The 16,702-nt window shown below is 41.9% G+C and overlaps 1 protein-coding gene across 3 annotated transcripts in view; it reads left to right on the forward strand.

Annotated features, from left to right (window-relative positions):
* The window catches only part of fgf14 (fibroblast growth factor 14), an 86,887-nt gene that overhangs the window by 56,980 nt on the left and 13,205 nt on the right, over positions 1–16,702 (forward strand). For all 3 annotated transcript variants that reach the window (XM_020100758.2, XM_069533067.1, XM_020100757.2), the window contains exons 2-3: positions 5,116–5,226; positions 6,386–6,489. In XM_020100758.2, coding sequence (XP_019956317.1) covers positions 5,116–5,226; positions 6,386–6,489 — 215 coding nt within the window. The remainder of the gene's footprint in view (positions 1–5,115; positions 5,227–6,385; positions 6,490–16,702) is intronic.

The raw sequence follows: 16,702 nt of genomic DNA on the forward strand, positions 1-16,702 counted from the left end.
GAGTTAATCAAGCTGCTGAACAGGCTTCCAATGAAAGAATATACAACATATATGTCAAAACAAATGTGAAAGATATTTGAGATGTTTGAATTGTGCACAACAGCAGATGAAATCAAAATCTAAGCTTTTTAAAGAACACAATTTGCTTAAACAAGGAACTTTGTTTTATAAAATATTGATTCATTGGTGTGTTCCTTACTCAGGTGTTGTACACGGATGTTGGACATGGAATTGGCCCCTCTCAGTAAATTCTGGTGCCTTTAAAGTGGATCTTTAGCAATAATTCAATCCTTTGTAGGATCCGAGAAGTTCTGATACAACTTTAAAGGTGAACTATTCCAGTGACTAGGAGCAGCTGCTGCAGATAAACCCTGGTCACCTTTATTTTCCAGCCTTGATCTTGGGACCTGCAGAAGCATCAGGTTGGTCGACCTCAGTGCTCGATACGTCCAAGAGTTCACCTGAATAAATAAAGTGTCTTTTATGAAAACAGAATATTTATAGTTTAGCGGAAACAACACAAAAATTGAAAGTGTTGTGTGCACAGATGTGTTTTCCTGACCTCCAACACTTGAGGGAATATTTGTGTTTCTCTAAATCATCCATGTTGTGTTTGTTTCGATGACAGATGGAAAAGCAAGTGATCACACAGATTTTCTTTTTTTGAGGGATTAGATTTGAGTCGTAAATCCTATTAAACTCAAACCCAGTGAAGTGAGCTGGGGCCACATTCAGCTTGGGCTCGGCCATAATCTCACTGCTCTGGCTCTAATTATCTCACCAGATTAGATCCGTAGATCATTGGATCATGTTACACAGATCAGACAATTAGATTATCTTTCGCGATCTAGAAACCCATTTGAGGTTATAGCTTTGTTGCTCTGTGGCTATTTATTGCCGTGTGTGTTGACAGGACACAGCGGTGCCTCATCAGTCAGCTTTCAGAGCTGTCTGCATCCGATGAGTTATTGTTGAAAATGTCATAGATGTTGATGTACGTGAAATGAGAACGGAGTGCCAGCACTGTGGTTTCCCATGACAACAGAAGCAACATGCAGGGGTTTTTCCTCTGCAGGCCGGAAAAGCCCTTGTCCTATTCCAGAAACATCCGAAGTGGGTCAAGCAGGTGATGGCATGACAACAGCCTCCAACTGCTGCTGCAGCTGTGCCCCTCTTCTGTTTGTTTTGCTCTGAGCAGGACATGTGTCTTTGCACATGCTCACACACACATAAGCAGAGGAATGGCAGAAACAGATATTAAACAGGAAGGGAATGAGGGAGCTTTTGTGTCGCTTTGGGGAGAAAGAAAATGAAATCTCAACCTTCTGGTGGCAGTTGAGTTTATATGCAGAGGGGACGTCTGCTGCAGAACAACACAATTTGAGATCTTATGGTTCTGACACTTCTCTCAGGACCCCCCCCCCCCCGCTGCTGCCAAACCACCTCAGTTTCCCTAGAAACGCAGAAGTGTTGTGGAGGAACATGCAGCGCTTCTGTTGTTAAAAAAAACCCCAAAACACTGGTGCGACGGGGAAAGTCCAACAGCAGTGGAGGGTCGATGCTCCTCAGTGATAAAAGGCACTATTTTTTTTACTTATTATAAAAAGTGAATATCCAGATAGACGAGGTGAAAGAGACAAAGAGGTCACAAGAGAAAGACGAGTCAAAGACCTGCTCAACTCAATGAATCCCACCGAGACAGTTTCAAAGCAGATGTGGATTTTAAAAAGCATCAAGCTTGTGTGATAGAACTGGAAATGTAGTCATTCATAAAGCACAGAGCCTTTCTCCATTGCTTTGCATATAACATCTTCCTCATTGTCTGACACATTTCCTCCGTCAAGAAAGTTATTTACATTAGCGTTTGTTATTTAGCAAGATTACACAAAAACTATTAGATTACCGTGGTAGTTGGTGGAGGGGGGGCAGTTTGTGTTAGATTTAGTTGCAGATCCAAATCTGAGGGCAGATTCAGGAATCCTCTTTTTTTTCCCACTTTTTGCATTTTCCATTTGCATTGATTTCTCAGAGAATTATATCTGAGTCTTGATTGAAAAACTTTAGTGGTCCGATAAATTTAATTGAAGGGGAGTGTCATGAGCCACTCCAGTATCATAAAATGTATAATAATTATATTATGAGAGATAAGGAATGTTTTCTTGTAAGGGAATTAGTTTCATCTTGTCTATATGAAACATTTTATCCAGTGGCCATGAGTGAGTTTGACCCTCAGCTTGATTTGTATGAATGGGTTTGGCAGCTTTGTAAAAAATCACACAAGCAATTATGTCATGATAATGTATTCACTGGCATATATGAATGTGTTATGTTAAAGTGTCAGTCGTAAATGATGTCCCTGGTATTTAAGGATGTGAATGAATGAATATACGTCTCATATGTGAACGATCATAAATCATAGATACTTATCTCGTACGTTCTCTCATTGCTTTATGTGTTTTTTCCTGTCGGTTATTCAATTTTGATAAATTACTTGAAAATCTACAGATTCTCGCCTCACTCTCGCTGCAGCTCAGAGGAGATGCTGAAGGGGGAATCTCTGTGTGTGTGTGTGTGTGTGTGTGTGTGTGTGTGTGTGTGTGTGTGTGTGTGTGTGTGTGTGTGTGTGATACTGGCTGGCTCGCCCTAGGGAACACAGCTAACATCAAATGATTTATAGCACGTAGGAGCTAAGTTCACCTACACACACACTCAGATATAGTATTCACATGGCCAGCGAGCAGTTATACCATTTTAATTCTTCCAGATTGCCTCCCACTGATCTGTCTTCAGAATCAATCTCACTCCCCCACCTTGTTTAAATGCTGCAGATAAAAGTCGTTAATCGATCGTAGGTTAGGCGCCTTTGTGTGTAAGAGTATTTGCTCTGGAGAATTGTGCGCTCATTAAAAATCCATATGAAAATGTCTGTGAGCTGCTCGTGCACGTGTCTCCCTGCTGCATGAAAACTCGCCCATCTCCACCGTCACTGGGTGGAGGGAGATAAGGGTGTGGCCCTGAGGTTATTCGGTGTGGGATTTGATTAGTGATGCTCATGTGCTGTTTGTAAGCGTAGTTAGTGAATGCATTCAGCTGTTTGTAGTGAGCGTGACTGGAAGACAAACTAATAATGAAAAGAGAGAGAGCTAGAGAGTGATGCAGTAAAATGAATTGAGCATTAGATCTCTGTCTTTAATGCAACACAGATGAAGAGTCTTGTTAATGAAGAACTGAAACAGTTTGTGGATTCATTGATTAATCGAATGAAAGAAAATTAAGAAATTGTTGCTGGGTTTAAGCAAAAGCAGAGATTTTAATTTTAATCAGCGTCTCAATGTTCACCCACACAATCACATCCCTGTCTTTTCCTTTTTTACACTTAAAATTAAATGTTAATTTAAGGTTTTTGTGATATTACAAAACTCTAGTAAAAATTCAGAGCAGTTGATTTCAGATCAAATGTGAAATGTGTTCATATTTCTTTGTTCCATATGAGTGAAAATTTGAACATTTTATAATATTTTATATGAAATTTTGGTTTTATTAGATTATTTCATGACTAGTATTTATCTTGATTTGGTGATTTGTTGAGCTTCCATAGTCAATCAATAAATTATTTAAAAAAAGAAATAAGAAAGAATTAGATTTTTACAGTTTAAAGTTGGGGTTGGTAATCCTGCAAACACCAGCAACAACAGGCTGCAGGGAAGCCGACTCTCCTGTGATCGCTCACTAACTTCTGGCCAAAGATTCGGCTCATGTGCGGTAAGAGCATGAGCATAAAAAGTTTCAGGAACAACAGCTGTGAAGTTGTAGGGGGATAATTTTGTCAGGACAATAACAGGATATCTGTTGTATCTCATTTACTCAAAGATAGTTTCCATTTGAATGTTAGAAAGTGTAAGTTCATCAGATATTGAAGCCAACAAATGGAGCACGGATCACGTCTGCGTCTGACAGGTGTGTCTTGCTGCTCCAGTTTTGATGCTTTAAGTATTATTATAAACCAGAGAGCTGCTTTCAGCCGACTTGATGCCTGTAGCTGAGGTTCTCTGTCAGTGATGTGCCTTCACCACCTTTTTATTGTCCTGGTGAGACAAAGAACTGCTGCTTGAATAGTAGCAATGTCTTAATTCAACAGGACATTTCCTCCTGTTCTCAGGCTGTAAAGGTCTCAGAGCCTCTAATGCCATCACCCGACACACTCTGCCTTGAGCAGTACACCGATAGGAAAAAAAATCTCTCTCTCTGCCCTTAGCAAGACCTCTTGAGTTTTCCTCTGTGGCCGTTCTCTCCCTCTCTCTTATTTCTCCTTTTCTCTCTCTGCGTGTCTCTCTCTCTTGCACACACAGGCTTGCAAGGGGCCACGGTTTAGGCTCAGGTGAAGTTGATTGTTCACCTCTCCGGGGCTTTCTGAGAATGAAATCTGGTGTGATGGCTGTCTCCACAATAAGACTAATGTTGATGGTATATGACCCCAGTGGTTGCCCATGCACACACACACACACACACACATGCAGAGGGAGAAATATTGTCGCACAGCTTGAGCACAAGTAATATCTTTCCAGTGACATTCCAAAGTGCGATCACATGCAGGTTTATTAAAATGTTTTCAACTCCCTTTTTGTTGTTGTTGTATATTTTCACTTTTCTTGCTGTTATTACAAACCCACAAAATGCCAATTAAATCAGAACAAGACTGGTTGAGCCGTCGCGGCGCTGGGCAATTTAACAGTAGCGGTTATTTATTTACAGGAGATATGTGGCTAATTCCCATGTTTGGTCAGCTAGACGGGGCAGAGCAGAGACACTCCTCACATCCTGCACACCGAGAACCCAGAGAGGGTGCTGTTGGGTTCATTATGGGAGTCGGGCGACCGCAGATTAATTCTGCTGCCTATAATTGGATGGCCTATCTCTGAGCCTGGCGGGGGCTTATGTGCCCAGGAAGTTGGCTGTGGGATTCGCCTGTGAACATACACAGGAATCAGAAAGTGCTGCTGGTTCTGCAGCATTTCGAGGTGTTTTGCTGAGAAGAAACAATGTGGCAGCACAAGTGTTTCATCATTGTTGTCAATGCTAACTGTCCACTCTGTTCTTTCTTTCTGTTCCCTGCAGATCCCCAGCTCAAGGGTATAGTGACCAGGTTATATTGCAGGCAGGGATACTACTTGCAAATGAATCCCGATGGCTCTCTTGATGGGACCAAGGATGACAGCAGTAATTCCTGTGAGTATCTAGAATATATCATTTCACACTTATTTATAATTATACCTTTAGCACAAAGGTTTTTACCAGTTGCATCTTGCTTCATACAAACAATCCACAGTACAAGTCAGAGAGGTTTTCCTGGTCTAGATTTATTCTTCGCTTGCAGGAAAATGAACCAGCGACCCTGTAGGTAACTTTCTCCAACCTCAAGGCCAATTGCCCCCCTCATATTTCATTGTTTGGATCGGACGGCTCTTCTTAAATTGCAGCTATGGGCTCTCACAGGTTTGTCCTCCGCTCGCAGAGAGAAAGTGGACCAGGAAACAGTAGGCCTAACAGGGAGGAAAAGGTATTATTAGCTTGTTCTGGCACCGCTCCTCCAGTGCTTCAGGCAAGGTGTTTAATTTGATTCCTGTGCTCGGTGCTAAGGCTGGTCTGACACTCTACATTGTGTCACTTACTCCTGTCAGCGTGAGGAGATGTGGCACATGTCAAATGTGATACGCTTAAGGGCGGGACTTATTGAAACAGTGGGGTTACACATAGTGTGCACGAGGGATACATCGTGTATTATTAAAACTCCCAATATCATTTCAAGTGTAGACGCTGACGTCTCCACAATACATTTTACATTTCAACTTATCCCAAACAGTAGTTCTCTTAGCCTTCACTTATGCTCAAATCACTTAAAGGGTCAGTGGAGGTCATTACCTAATTCTTCCATACACACACACACTTATGTCACAGCCAGGCCAATTCTGTTGTTTCTCACCAGTATAAACAATATCCATTACCATCCCAGGCCCAAGGAGTCTGTTACAACAGCAAAAGGCCCATTAAATCTGCCATGCACCACTGGTGGCCTCAATTATAGCCACTCCTCAAGAAGCTCTGGGTGACCCAGGCCATGCAAGGCTGGTCACGTTCGCCGGCCGCGCTGCAATTCATCTCCACAGATTACCTCAATGCAACAGTTATAGCTACTGTATTAACTATGCTCTGTGAAGCATTAATGACGGGCAGCATGCGCTCGGACGATGCATCACAACATGACGTGCCCCCCCCCCACCCCCAGTGTATTAAATGTTCTTAGCTCTATAAATGGTGATGGTCTTTCATTCTATTTATTCTATATTTTATGTACCGTGTGTGTTTGCCTGTTCACTTTGTTTTTCAGCTTTGTTCAACCTTATTCCTGTGGGCCTCAGAGTTGTCGCCATTCAGTCCGTGAAGACAGGGTTATACATCGCCATGAACGGGGAAGGCCACCTGTACACATCAGTAAGCCCAGCGAGTCTATTCTATTCTACTCTATCATTCCATCCATCCATTCTCTTTGTCGCACAGGGAGCTGGAAACAATCCCAGCTGACTGTTCTATTCTGTTCTATTCTATCCATCCATCCATTATTTTTACTGCTTATCCTCTGAGGGTTGCAGGGTCTGCTGGAGTCAATCCCAGCTGACTGTTCTATTGTATTCTATTCTGTTCTTCCATCCATCCACTATCTTTGTCGCATAGGGATCTGAACCCAATCCCAACTGGCACTGGGTGAGAGGCGGGGTACACCCTGGACAGGTCTCCAGCGTATATATATATATTCTATTCTATTTTGACATTTACACAATTAGATGTACGTAGTTAAGTAATCAGTTTCTAAGTCATGCAAGTTGCTGTTTCCAATATTATGTTCCCTGATTAATTGCCTTTCAGGGGAGGTTGGGGATCCCATCAAGCAGAAATCCATGCATAGGCTCCATATTTTCATTCATCAGATTAACTGCTCCCAGAGAAAAAAAAACATTTCTGTCAGGTGACATTATTCAGGCAGAACACACATATCGCTCTCTCTCACATGGGATCTGCTGCTGTGCTATTAGAGAGAGTACATCATTTGTCGTGGTAGTCAATAGAAATAAATGATGTGTATGTTATTAGCAAATAAATGATGTGATGATATGACACATGTTTAGCACATGAACCAAACATAAAAGCCAGTGAGATCCATCTCTGTTTGGGACATCGAAGGAGCAGCCATTGTTTTTCACTACAGTGTGTACCAGTGACTTCCTCTCTTCAAAATAAACTATGCTCCTGCAGGCCAGACAGCCAGGGGGATGATAAGACCTCCCCAGCACAGATAGGACCTCTAGTCTCACTCCTCCACCCTGTCCTCCCCCAGTCATTCAAATCAATCAGCAGGAAGAGCAGTGGGACTCAGTGTTCCTATCCCACACAATAGTATCCATCAGAATCACTGTCTCGTCCTTCCTCCGCTGTCCTCATGTCTCTAATCCTCCGAGTGCAGAGCAGGAATTGCCGTCTTATTCTTCATTCATTACCTTGGAGGTTTGAAGCTGCTACTTCTCTTACTGTACAATGCACCATTATTCCGCTGGAATTCTCTCGTACTTAATCATTGCTTGACTTAAGCCATGAAATTGAATTCAGTGGAGGAGGATTGACCCAGAATCCTATGGATTATTGTACAATTTGTTGATTGTACACAATCTTAGAGATGCACACTCCAATACAATTGATTGCAGATCATAAATATGAAGTTTATATTCACACTCAAATGAAGACACTGTAATCGAGACTGTTTTTGCTCATTAAATTAAATCAACCTTTATTTATACAGCGTACTTCAATGAGTCGAGTTAAAATGTCAATCTGAAGATTTTCTTTTCGATAAATGTCAGTGTCTATCGCAAAGTTTGGTAAGACAATGGTCCCTGTCTCTTTTTAATACAAATATTTATTATAAACTGGGTCTGTTGAGCGACATTCACCGAAAGAAAAGTCCTCATTAAGTTGCTGCAAATGCAAACTGAACATTTCTTACAGTTTCAAATTGAAAGCATTTAACTGACAAGTTAAAGTAGCCACAGGAAATAAAATGTGCCAGTGAGCGTGGAGCTTATTGTTCATAAAAAATACCTCCAACAAGTGACCAACTCCTTTCACTCCTGCCTGTTGTTTGCAGCATTTAATCAGATCATGTTTGCTCACAGACTGATGGAAAAAGACTTAAACTAAGTTTTGCATGGAGGCCGTGTGTTCGCGTACGATTAAAAATCCAGAGCTATAGGTTGAAAAAGGTTACGACCCATCCTTCATATCACCAACCTCTCTGTTGTTTAGACTCAACTTGTGATCGCTGTTCCTTTTCATCCACACAGATGTGTATTTTTCACACGCTCTCACGATCCTCCCTGCCTCTACACTTGACACATCCATTAATTGCGGCGTTTGTGACGCCTGCGAGTTGATCACCAATGATTTGCTGACTCGGTAGTAAACTGAAAATTGCTGGCGTGAAATCTCGCATCCAAGTGTTGATTGCCAAAACTGCGTTCTAGCTGATAAATGCAGTTAATTGCTGTTCAGAATCGCCCTCATCAACAGCTACGTTCTTACCGTGATTACGTTGCATCGCAGTCTTTTATCATCAAGTGTTTACAGTCGTTTTTTTCCCCTCGAGCCTCGGGGTCATGCTTATTCCATGCAGAAGTGCTGCATGTGTAGTGGGTCTCATCGAGCCCTGTCGGAGCGCAGTGTCCCCCCCGGCGCACTGTACCTTGCTCCCCTCTTCACACGGCTGCCCCTGCTCCATCTGCCCTTTATGTTCCGTGCTAATGGAGGTTCTGATCAGACCTCAGCCATCCCACTCAAAGATCTTTCTTTTCGCCTCAGTGTGAAAATAACTCTGATAATGGCAGCCTTGTAAGATCTTCCTCCTCCTCCTCCTCCTCCCCCTTCCCCCAGCCTCATCACATGCTCCTCTGTTATCAAGGTTCAACCATTCCTCCCATTATCACCTTGTTACTTTGCAGGTGAGGATCTGACAGTCAACCTTTTCCACCCATTAGAGGTATTAGATTATAACACACTCACATTTCAGACTCTACTTTGAGGGTTATATTAAAGCAGAGTATAGGGGAAAGAGGGAAAATGGAATTCTGCACAATTTTAGTGTTGTGTCCCGATATCCAGATCCAGATTTTCATTAACTACATCCACTCTCTTATTCTCTCTCTCACTATCAAATACATTACACAGGCTTTTACTGCCATGGCGTCCTTTGATAATGAGCGATACTCGGATGAGGTGATTCAAACAGAGAGTCCCACTCTTTCAGAAAATGGATAGAAACATCTTCAAGGCCTCTGGTAGTGCATCATATTCTTTTGTGCGAGGCGCCCAATGCGCGGCATGCGCCTCAGATGACAGAGATAGCATCAAAGTGACTGCGCAGCGCGGCACAAAAGGCAGTACAATCATCTCAGCCCCCCTTTTCAATCTGCTCCTTTTGTATCCGAGCCAATAAACTCCCGGCTAATTTCTCCTCCAGGCTCGTCCCTGCATCAGGCATTTCTTCTGAAATGTAGGAAGAGGGGTGGAATCCTCCCTTGTTGAAGACTGTGGCGGAAACACAACTTGTGGTCATCTCTAGATACCAAGAGAGAAAAAAAGAAGGAACTATTTCAAATGAGATGAAAACCTTAATTATTCTTCAGAGGCTATGATATTAAATCCCAAAAAGGAAAGGAGGAAGTGTTGGATTCTATAGTTTGGTTACACATGATGAAATGGTGCTGCCACAGAATGCAACTCCCTCGCGCTGATGTCGCTTTTTTCCGTCCTGCTCTCACCGTCTCCTACCATCTCTCAAGTGTAAAGGTTGAACATTTCATGGTCGGCTGCTTTTCTTTAGAGCCAGTTCCCCCATTCCCTCACTTCACTGGAGTCTCTCTCTGCAGGCTTTCTTTATCAGGAGTCTCATGATTGTCAAATTGACTTGCCACATCACTTTAGTGGTCCTTTTTAGAAATGAAATCCTTGGACCAATCTTGAGCAGTGCAGTGCAGTGGCTTCTGCTTCACTTGTCAGAGGCTGCGTCATCAGCGGTACACGAACACAGCGGACTGAGGGCATCTGTTTTACTGTAATGCCCATTACAGAACGTATAAAAAGCTCAGAGCAGCTTGATGTGAAGGCTCTCTCTGTCTGCATCAGTATGAAATTGAAAGTGCAGGGCTGCTGTGTGCAGGGAAGAATAGAGACCAGCAGCTTATTCCTGAGTCGCTGGTGTGAAACTGAGAGCGTCCTTTGAGAATGCTGAAGCCTGGAATTGCTCATATTCACGTATCTGATATTTTCCCACAAACATTTGTATTCATCTTCTGACCTCTAGGGACACTTTTCTAAAGCTGCTGCTCTGCCTATTAGAAACACTATTAGAGAACACAACCCCACCTGATATTACAACAACCTTTCACTGTGAGAAGATTCTATGAAAATATAATTAATTTGACATCTGTGCACGTCTAGATTTGTGTTGATCTATGAATTACTTTCTGAGAAATCAACGAAAATGTCAAAGATCCTGAAAATGATCCGGCTAACTAACAGACAGATCAACAAACACAGATAGGTATAGTGTATAGTATATTTAGTTCACCATCATGTACAATAAAGTAAACATCAAATCTTAACATCTGACAAACTGAAATTTAGCAATTTATTGGCATTTTTCTTTTTATGCTTGGAGGGACGTTGCACTTCACTGACCCCGGCCTGTTTACATCAGACAGCATGTGACGTCATGTGCCAGCCCTGCAGGTATAGTCCCTATGTAACCACTTACTGGAGGAAAGCTTTGATGTGATTCCACATTCTGGATGTTGCGGATGTGACAGAAGCTATTCTAGTTGTCTGCACACATCTTGTTGACATACCTGATGAAAGGCTCAACAATAAAAACATGAAGACCAACAGACAAATGACAAACCTGCCACGAGTGAAAGTGATCTGTTTTATGGAAGCTCAATCAATGATGGTAGGCGATCGATGCAAATGGAGCCTCTGGCATCTAGATATGAATTACCTACACGTGTAAATACTCAAACTGATATTCTCCCTTTTGCTAAATGACATAAAAACCACATAGTTAGATTCATAATTCATTCATCAACTGTTTTGACAATCAGCTCATCACCTTGACAAATCACAGCCGCTCGAGCACAAGTCAGAAGACGACAACATTACCCGGCAGGTAACGGCAGGAAATGAACATTTCTCTCCTTCTGATCACTTATAATTTTGGAATTGCTTTTGTTTACTATCTTACATCATACTCTGATCAATCCTCTGATGATTCAGACTCCAGAGGAGTGTCGGGCTCAGATCTGAGGTGAAGGGAGCCTCATGATCGCTTCTGTCTTTAATTCAGTGTCAGAGAGGGTGATGGTCACAAGGGCTGGAGGGAGAGCAGCTTCATGCATTAATGAACAACAAGGTTGGAGGTAGGCATCAAAGCCCAACTGCTGAACTGTTGGAGGAGGCTGAGAGGAGCTAAAAATAGACTTATCTGGTCCTCCGGCCATTCGATATCAATCAATCTTTTATTAATGTATTTGTAATGGATGAACTCATGTCTTGTTATACTTAAAGAAAACACACTAGTTTAGCGTTTGTTGCAGTAGAAAGACTTGACCTGTTAGCTCTTTACATGTTTTTAAATCATTGCTCAAAACATATTTCCATAGAAAAGTGTTTAAATGTCTGACGTCTTATTTTTAATCTGGTTTTGCTTTGTTCTTTATTCCCATATATTTTGCAAAGATTTCTGCAAACTTGTTTAGATAAGTGCTATAGTAACAGTTCTATTTACGTTTGTAATATTATTATAATTATTATAAAAACATGTTTTGCATCACAGCAGGAAGTTACCCTCCGTAAACGAGGGAGTCCCTCCCACAGACAGTGTGTCTTTATACCTGAGGGGATAATGCTTCCGAATAATAACTCATAAATATGTTGCACAGTCGTTTTGTCCTCTATTTCTCTCCAGGTTTGTTAATGTCACATCCCCCCATGTCCCTTAGTCATGCTCTTATTCCCCTGTTTATTTTTAAGCAATTAAGAATCGGCAAGTTTCTCTTAATCTCTGGTTAGCGTGACACATAGTCACACACAGTGTGTTTAGGATGTGGAGGATCGTAGAGTAGTGAATGAACGTGCAGGGAAGAATATGAGGGAATTTATTATGGATCAAGAAAATATTTTAGCACCGTGAACAAGTCGTGTGTAACTCACCAGGTAATGTACTTACCAAGAGGTTGGAAGGCTTTTAAATGTATTGAGTGTTTTTTTTTGCCGTGAGCCTTTTTACAGTATCATCCACTGCTTTAATCACTGTGGATGAATTTCGGTTTACCTTGCAGCAAAGTCCTCACCAGTAGTCTTGGTGCACGTTGCATTGGTTTAATCCAGTTTGCTTTCATAGCTGATTGGCGCCATAGTTCATCCATGCCTCAGTATCAGCGGCTCATGCGTTAGCTGATGCACCTCTGTTCCTCTTCTTTATCTTCTAGCTGTTGATTTAACAATGATCAGTCGACGAGCAGAAACGTCCTTTCTGCTCAAATTCTGTAAGAGCCTCTTCTGCCAAATTTAACTGTATAAGTCGGTTAGTCTGCAAAGCTTCTGCAGAGAAGACGATGAATTATGTGCCACTTCAAATAAGGAGAAAGCAGAAGACTGTGGAAAGAATAGTGGCTCGACTGGAGAGGAAGAGGGAACTCGGAGGTGTGTTTTGCAGGGATTTCCCTCTGTGGTCAATATTTGAAGACAAACGATTCTTGTCAAATATCAATTTGTTAAAGAGATGCTGCTCAATTCGATGAGTTTTTCGAGCTGCAAATTGATTGTTCTCTGATTAAAACCAATAAATTCATGAAAAATCAACATTTATGGATTGAACATGGCTCATAACGCCATCTTGTTGTTTCAAACCATCTTGCACACCATGCAAACCTTGCAGGGCCAGTGCTTACATCAACCTTTGTGATGTCAATGCTATGACATTTGTGTGTATATATGATATATAAACACACTCTAATCAAAGGTGCACCACCACCTACTGCCCCCCCATCCTGTCTGCTGTCAGAAAACTGCTTTCTCAAAGCATTGCTTTTGATTCCAGTGAGCGGCACTTCGGCTAAAACTTCCTTTTGTCAAACTCTTTCGGTTTCATCTTCATAGTTTTGACATGAGACTTCATCGAGTTGAACTCTCGACTGGAGTGAAAGCCGTCATGCACAGTTGCCTGCTGTCCCTCCTGCTGCCGTCTGTGCCACATATTAGACCATCTGATGTTCTTATGTAACTGCAGCAAGAATAAGTCAGCACTCTGAAGCTGCTGGATCGACCTTGCCGTGATTTCAAACTTCATATCTACACATGGAATTAAACTGGACAAACGATGATGTTTCACGCACCCAGAGGAGGTTTTTTGGGAGCAGCCATGATTTGCTCTTCATGACATCTTCTGATCTTTCATTGGAAGCTGAAGCCACTCCTGCGCTGCTGTCTCCCGGCAAACACTGATGTGCATATATTTGTTTTACTTCGATTAACCTTCAAAACCTCAGCAATTTGCAAACATTACCCTGTCATGGTGGCTCTTTCAGTTCACTTTTCTAATCCGTAAGTTAAAGTTGTTTCTGCCCTGATTCAGTTTTTCTTCTGTAAACCTCTTCTTTTACCTTGAATTGGCTTCCCACTGTTTCCTGTCCCCTCTAGTTTTCCATTGGAAATAAATGGGTTGTCGTAGAGTGGGTCTCTGCACTGCTTGGATTCCATATGCTCGTAATAAATAAACACATTTTAATGAGAATGTTCATTGGTGTTGCTGAGCAGCAGAATAAAGGAAAATAAGTAGTAAACAAAGTGGAAATATCCTCACACGACATGTTAATATGTAGAAAAGCAGATGTCATGGTTGTCGTTTCTCCACGAGCACACATTGTAGTCGTTATCAGTGCAAACAGGCTTTTTACTGTATTAATGACCCTGGTTGTGGCCTAATTGCTTACCCAGTGTGTAAATGTCAAGCACCATGCAAATACAAATGGCTTATTTGTGCTTGTTGCCTCAAGAGCAGTGTAATGTGCAAATGAGCAGCCGAGGGACGAGCACGCGTAAAGCAACAAGTGGTCCTCAAGAACTCGGTTTCCAAACAGTAATTGGATGTGTGTCACTGTTTAGAGCATATCGACACCAGTGTCAACCCTTGTCACATGTCTACTCTGGAAGATATCCAGTCCTCAGTGCAGATGAAAGCAGCTACAGCTGAGATGTGTGTGCTCTAGAGGTCGTGCAGCCATGTGGGAGGTTGATCTATATGGAAGGAAAAGACCACACTCCCAATGGGTTCCTTCACATTCTAACATTTCACAGACTCTTATTATTTTTATAAATATATTAGAAGAATACATTATCTTTATTTGTCAGGATGCTGCCTCCACTTCGACCGACGTGGTGTTGATTTTTTTCTCGCATTGACCAAATATCTCGTAGTAAGTCACAGTAAATACAGTATCCTGACTTTTCTCTGCTTCTTCGTACTATTCAGCATCAAGGAATGATTCATAAAGAGACAAATGTATCATGGATCAAACTACTGACTTCTGTAGTCATGCTCATGAGGTTGCAGAATCAGGTCCTGTTCCCAGTAGCTGGATCAAAGTGCGGGGGCGGTGTGTGTGGTTTGCTGCGACAGAAAAGCCATCAGTGCTCAGCCACCCTGCAGGTGTAATCGCTGTAGTCTTCTCTTCCTCCACGAGAATCCCTCTCTGTCGTTTCTACTTCCACCCATGAAATGAAAGTAACATTTTATCAAGCTTCACCCCAGGAGTTGTAAAAATCAATACAGTGAGGGCTCTCTCACAGAAGGGCTGTAAATCATGGAAATTCATTCTCTTAAATCTGAGTTAAGCCTCTCCCCAATGTGCCTGTGCAGCTCCCCACTCTGTGAGCCGGTCAACACAGCAGCTACTGCCTAGAGCAACGCACACTGCAGATTCAGGGACAGATAATGTTTGTGTGTACACATACGCGTTCACATATCTGTTCTGTATCGGCCTTTAGAGTTCTTCTATTCATTAGAGTCATGTCTCACTAGACTGAAATATTTCTTTCTGTAGCATAAATAGCATAATTTACCTCTTATAAAAATAGCTCTAAACTGAATGTGTAAATTTATATTTGAATTTTTTTATTTTCATCTTGTGGTTATGATACTTAAGCCACGGCCTCACTGCAGAGGCCGGCAGGTCAGAGGAAGTTATTGTGCGATAACACCCACACACCAGAAAGCTATTCAAGCTAGAAACCATGCACATGCACACAGGCACAGGAAGCTTATACTTGTCCATAAAAATCACAAGCAGAGTGTTCAATAGCTTTTAAAATGCATGATGCACAGTTTTGTCTGGTAATAAATACTCTTGTTCTGGTCCAACACCAATCTCTGGAATTGATGCCCGGGGTAAAGAGGCACCTGTCAGCCTCCAGCTGAGTGCTGCTGGGACAGTTTCCCCAGAGGCACAAGCACACAGCCTCTGTGTTGTAGAACAGTTCTGAGAAATCTGGGAGCTGAACTACGAGGTAATACCACCATACAAAGAATCTCTTCTCCTCGGCTGGCCTCACTGAACATAACATCGTCCATCCTGCATACGAAGCTGGTTATCAACTTTAACCCTGTTAAGTTTTTCTTATCTTGCTGCGAGTGAAAGAGGCAAAGTTGTTCATTATAAACAACTTCGACAGAAACATGAATAAAGTATTTAATATGACATGAGAACCATTTGGAGTTTCCAAAATGTGAGATGATTATGATAAATGATTTGAGTGTGATTAGTATTCCTCAAACTGATATGGAGATGACATAAATAATAAGTCTGCAGATAGAAAGTTTGAATGTGAGTCCTTACATCTTTGCATTTCAAAAACAAACTCTCCGACTGGCTGATTGATGGGACTCGGCTTGCGGTTGAAGAGTTGATTGGCAGGCAGGCTGGTTGGGTTGGCGGTTCCTCTCTGGCTGAGTGGTTGAGTCACTGAGGCGTCCAGCTGTAGCCACGCCACATTTGATCCTCACTGAGAAACTGGGGGAATCCTCCTCTGTCCTCCGCTCAGACACAGATGCTCAGGTCGAGGGCTCCGGCTGCTCGTCAGAAAGGTTTCAGGAGAGGTGGACACAGCTTCAGGCAGATTTCAAAAATGTCAAAGGTAAAACTGGATTGTGTTCGGCCAAATCCCTCAGGATTGTTATATATTAGACCTCTGACCTCTGACAGGCCTCTCAGCTCAGACAGCTGTAATCTGTTGGTTCTGTCTTTACTTGTAAACTATGAATATGTTTATATGTCTAAACTAAATCCAGGCATTCACCTAACCAGGGTAAATGGTTTTTTGGCATTTCACATTTAACAAATATTCACATATGTTTGCAAATATATTCTTAATAACAAATTATGTGAACTTTATTTTGGCAAACATGTTCAATATTTGATTTATTTTCCTCTGCTGAGCAGCCATTAGATTACATCAGTTTCTGTATGATATGAAAGTCAATTTGCTAAAGCTTAAAATTAGCTTCTGCTGTTTAATCTCAGTTTGTGTTCAAATAAAGACAAACTCC

Source organism: Paralichthys olivaceus, chromosome 10 (genome assembly GCF_024713975.1).
Source record: "Paralichthys olivaceus isolate ysfri-2021 chromosome 10, ASM2471397v2, whole genome shotgun sequence".
NCBI classification, from domain to species: Eukaryota; Metazoa; Chordata; class Actinopteri; order Pleuronectiformes; family Paralichthyidae; genus Paralichthys; species Paralichthys olivaceus.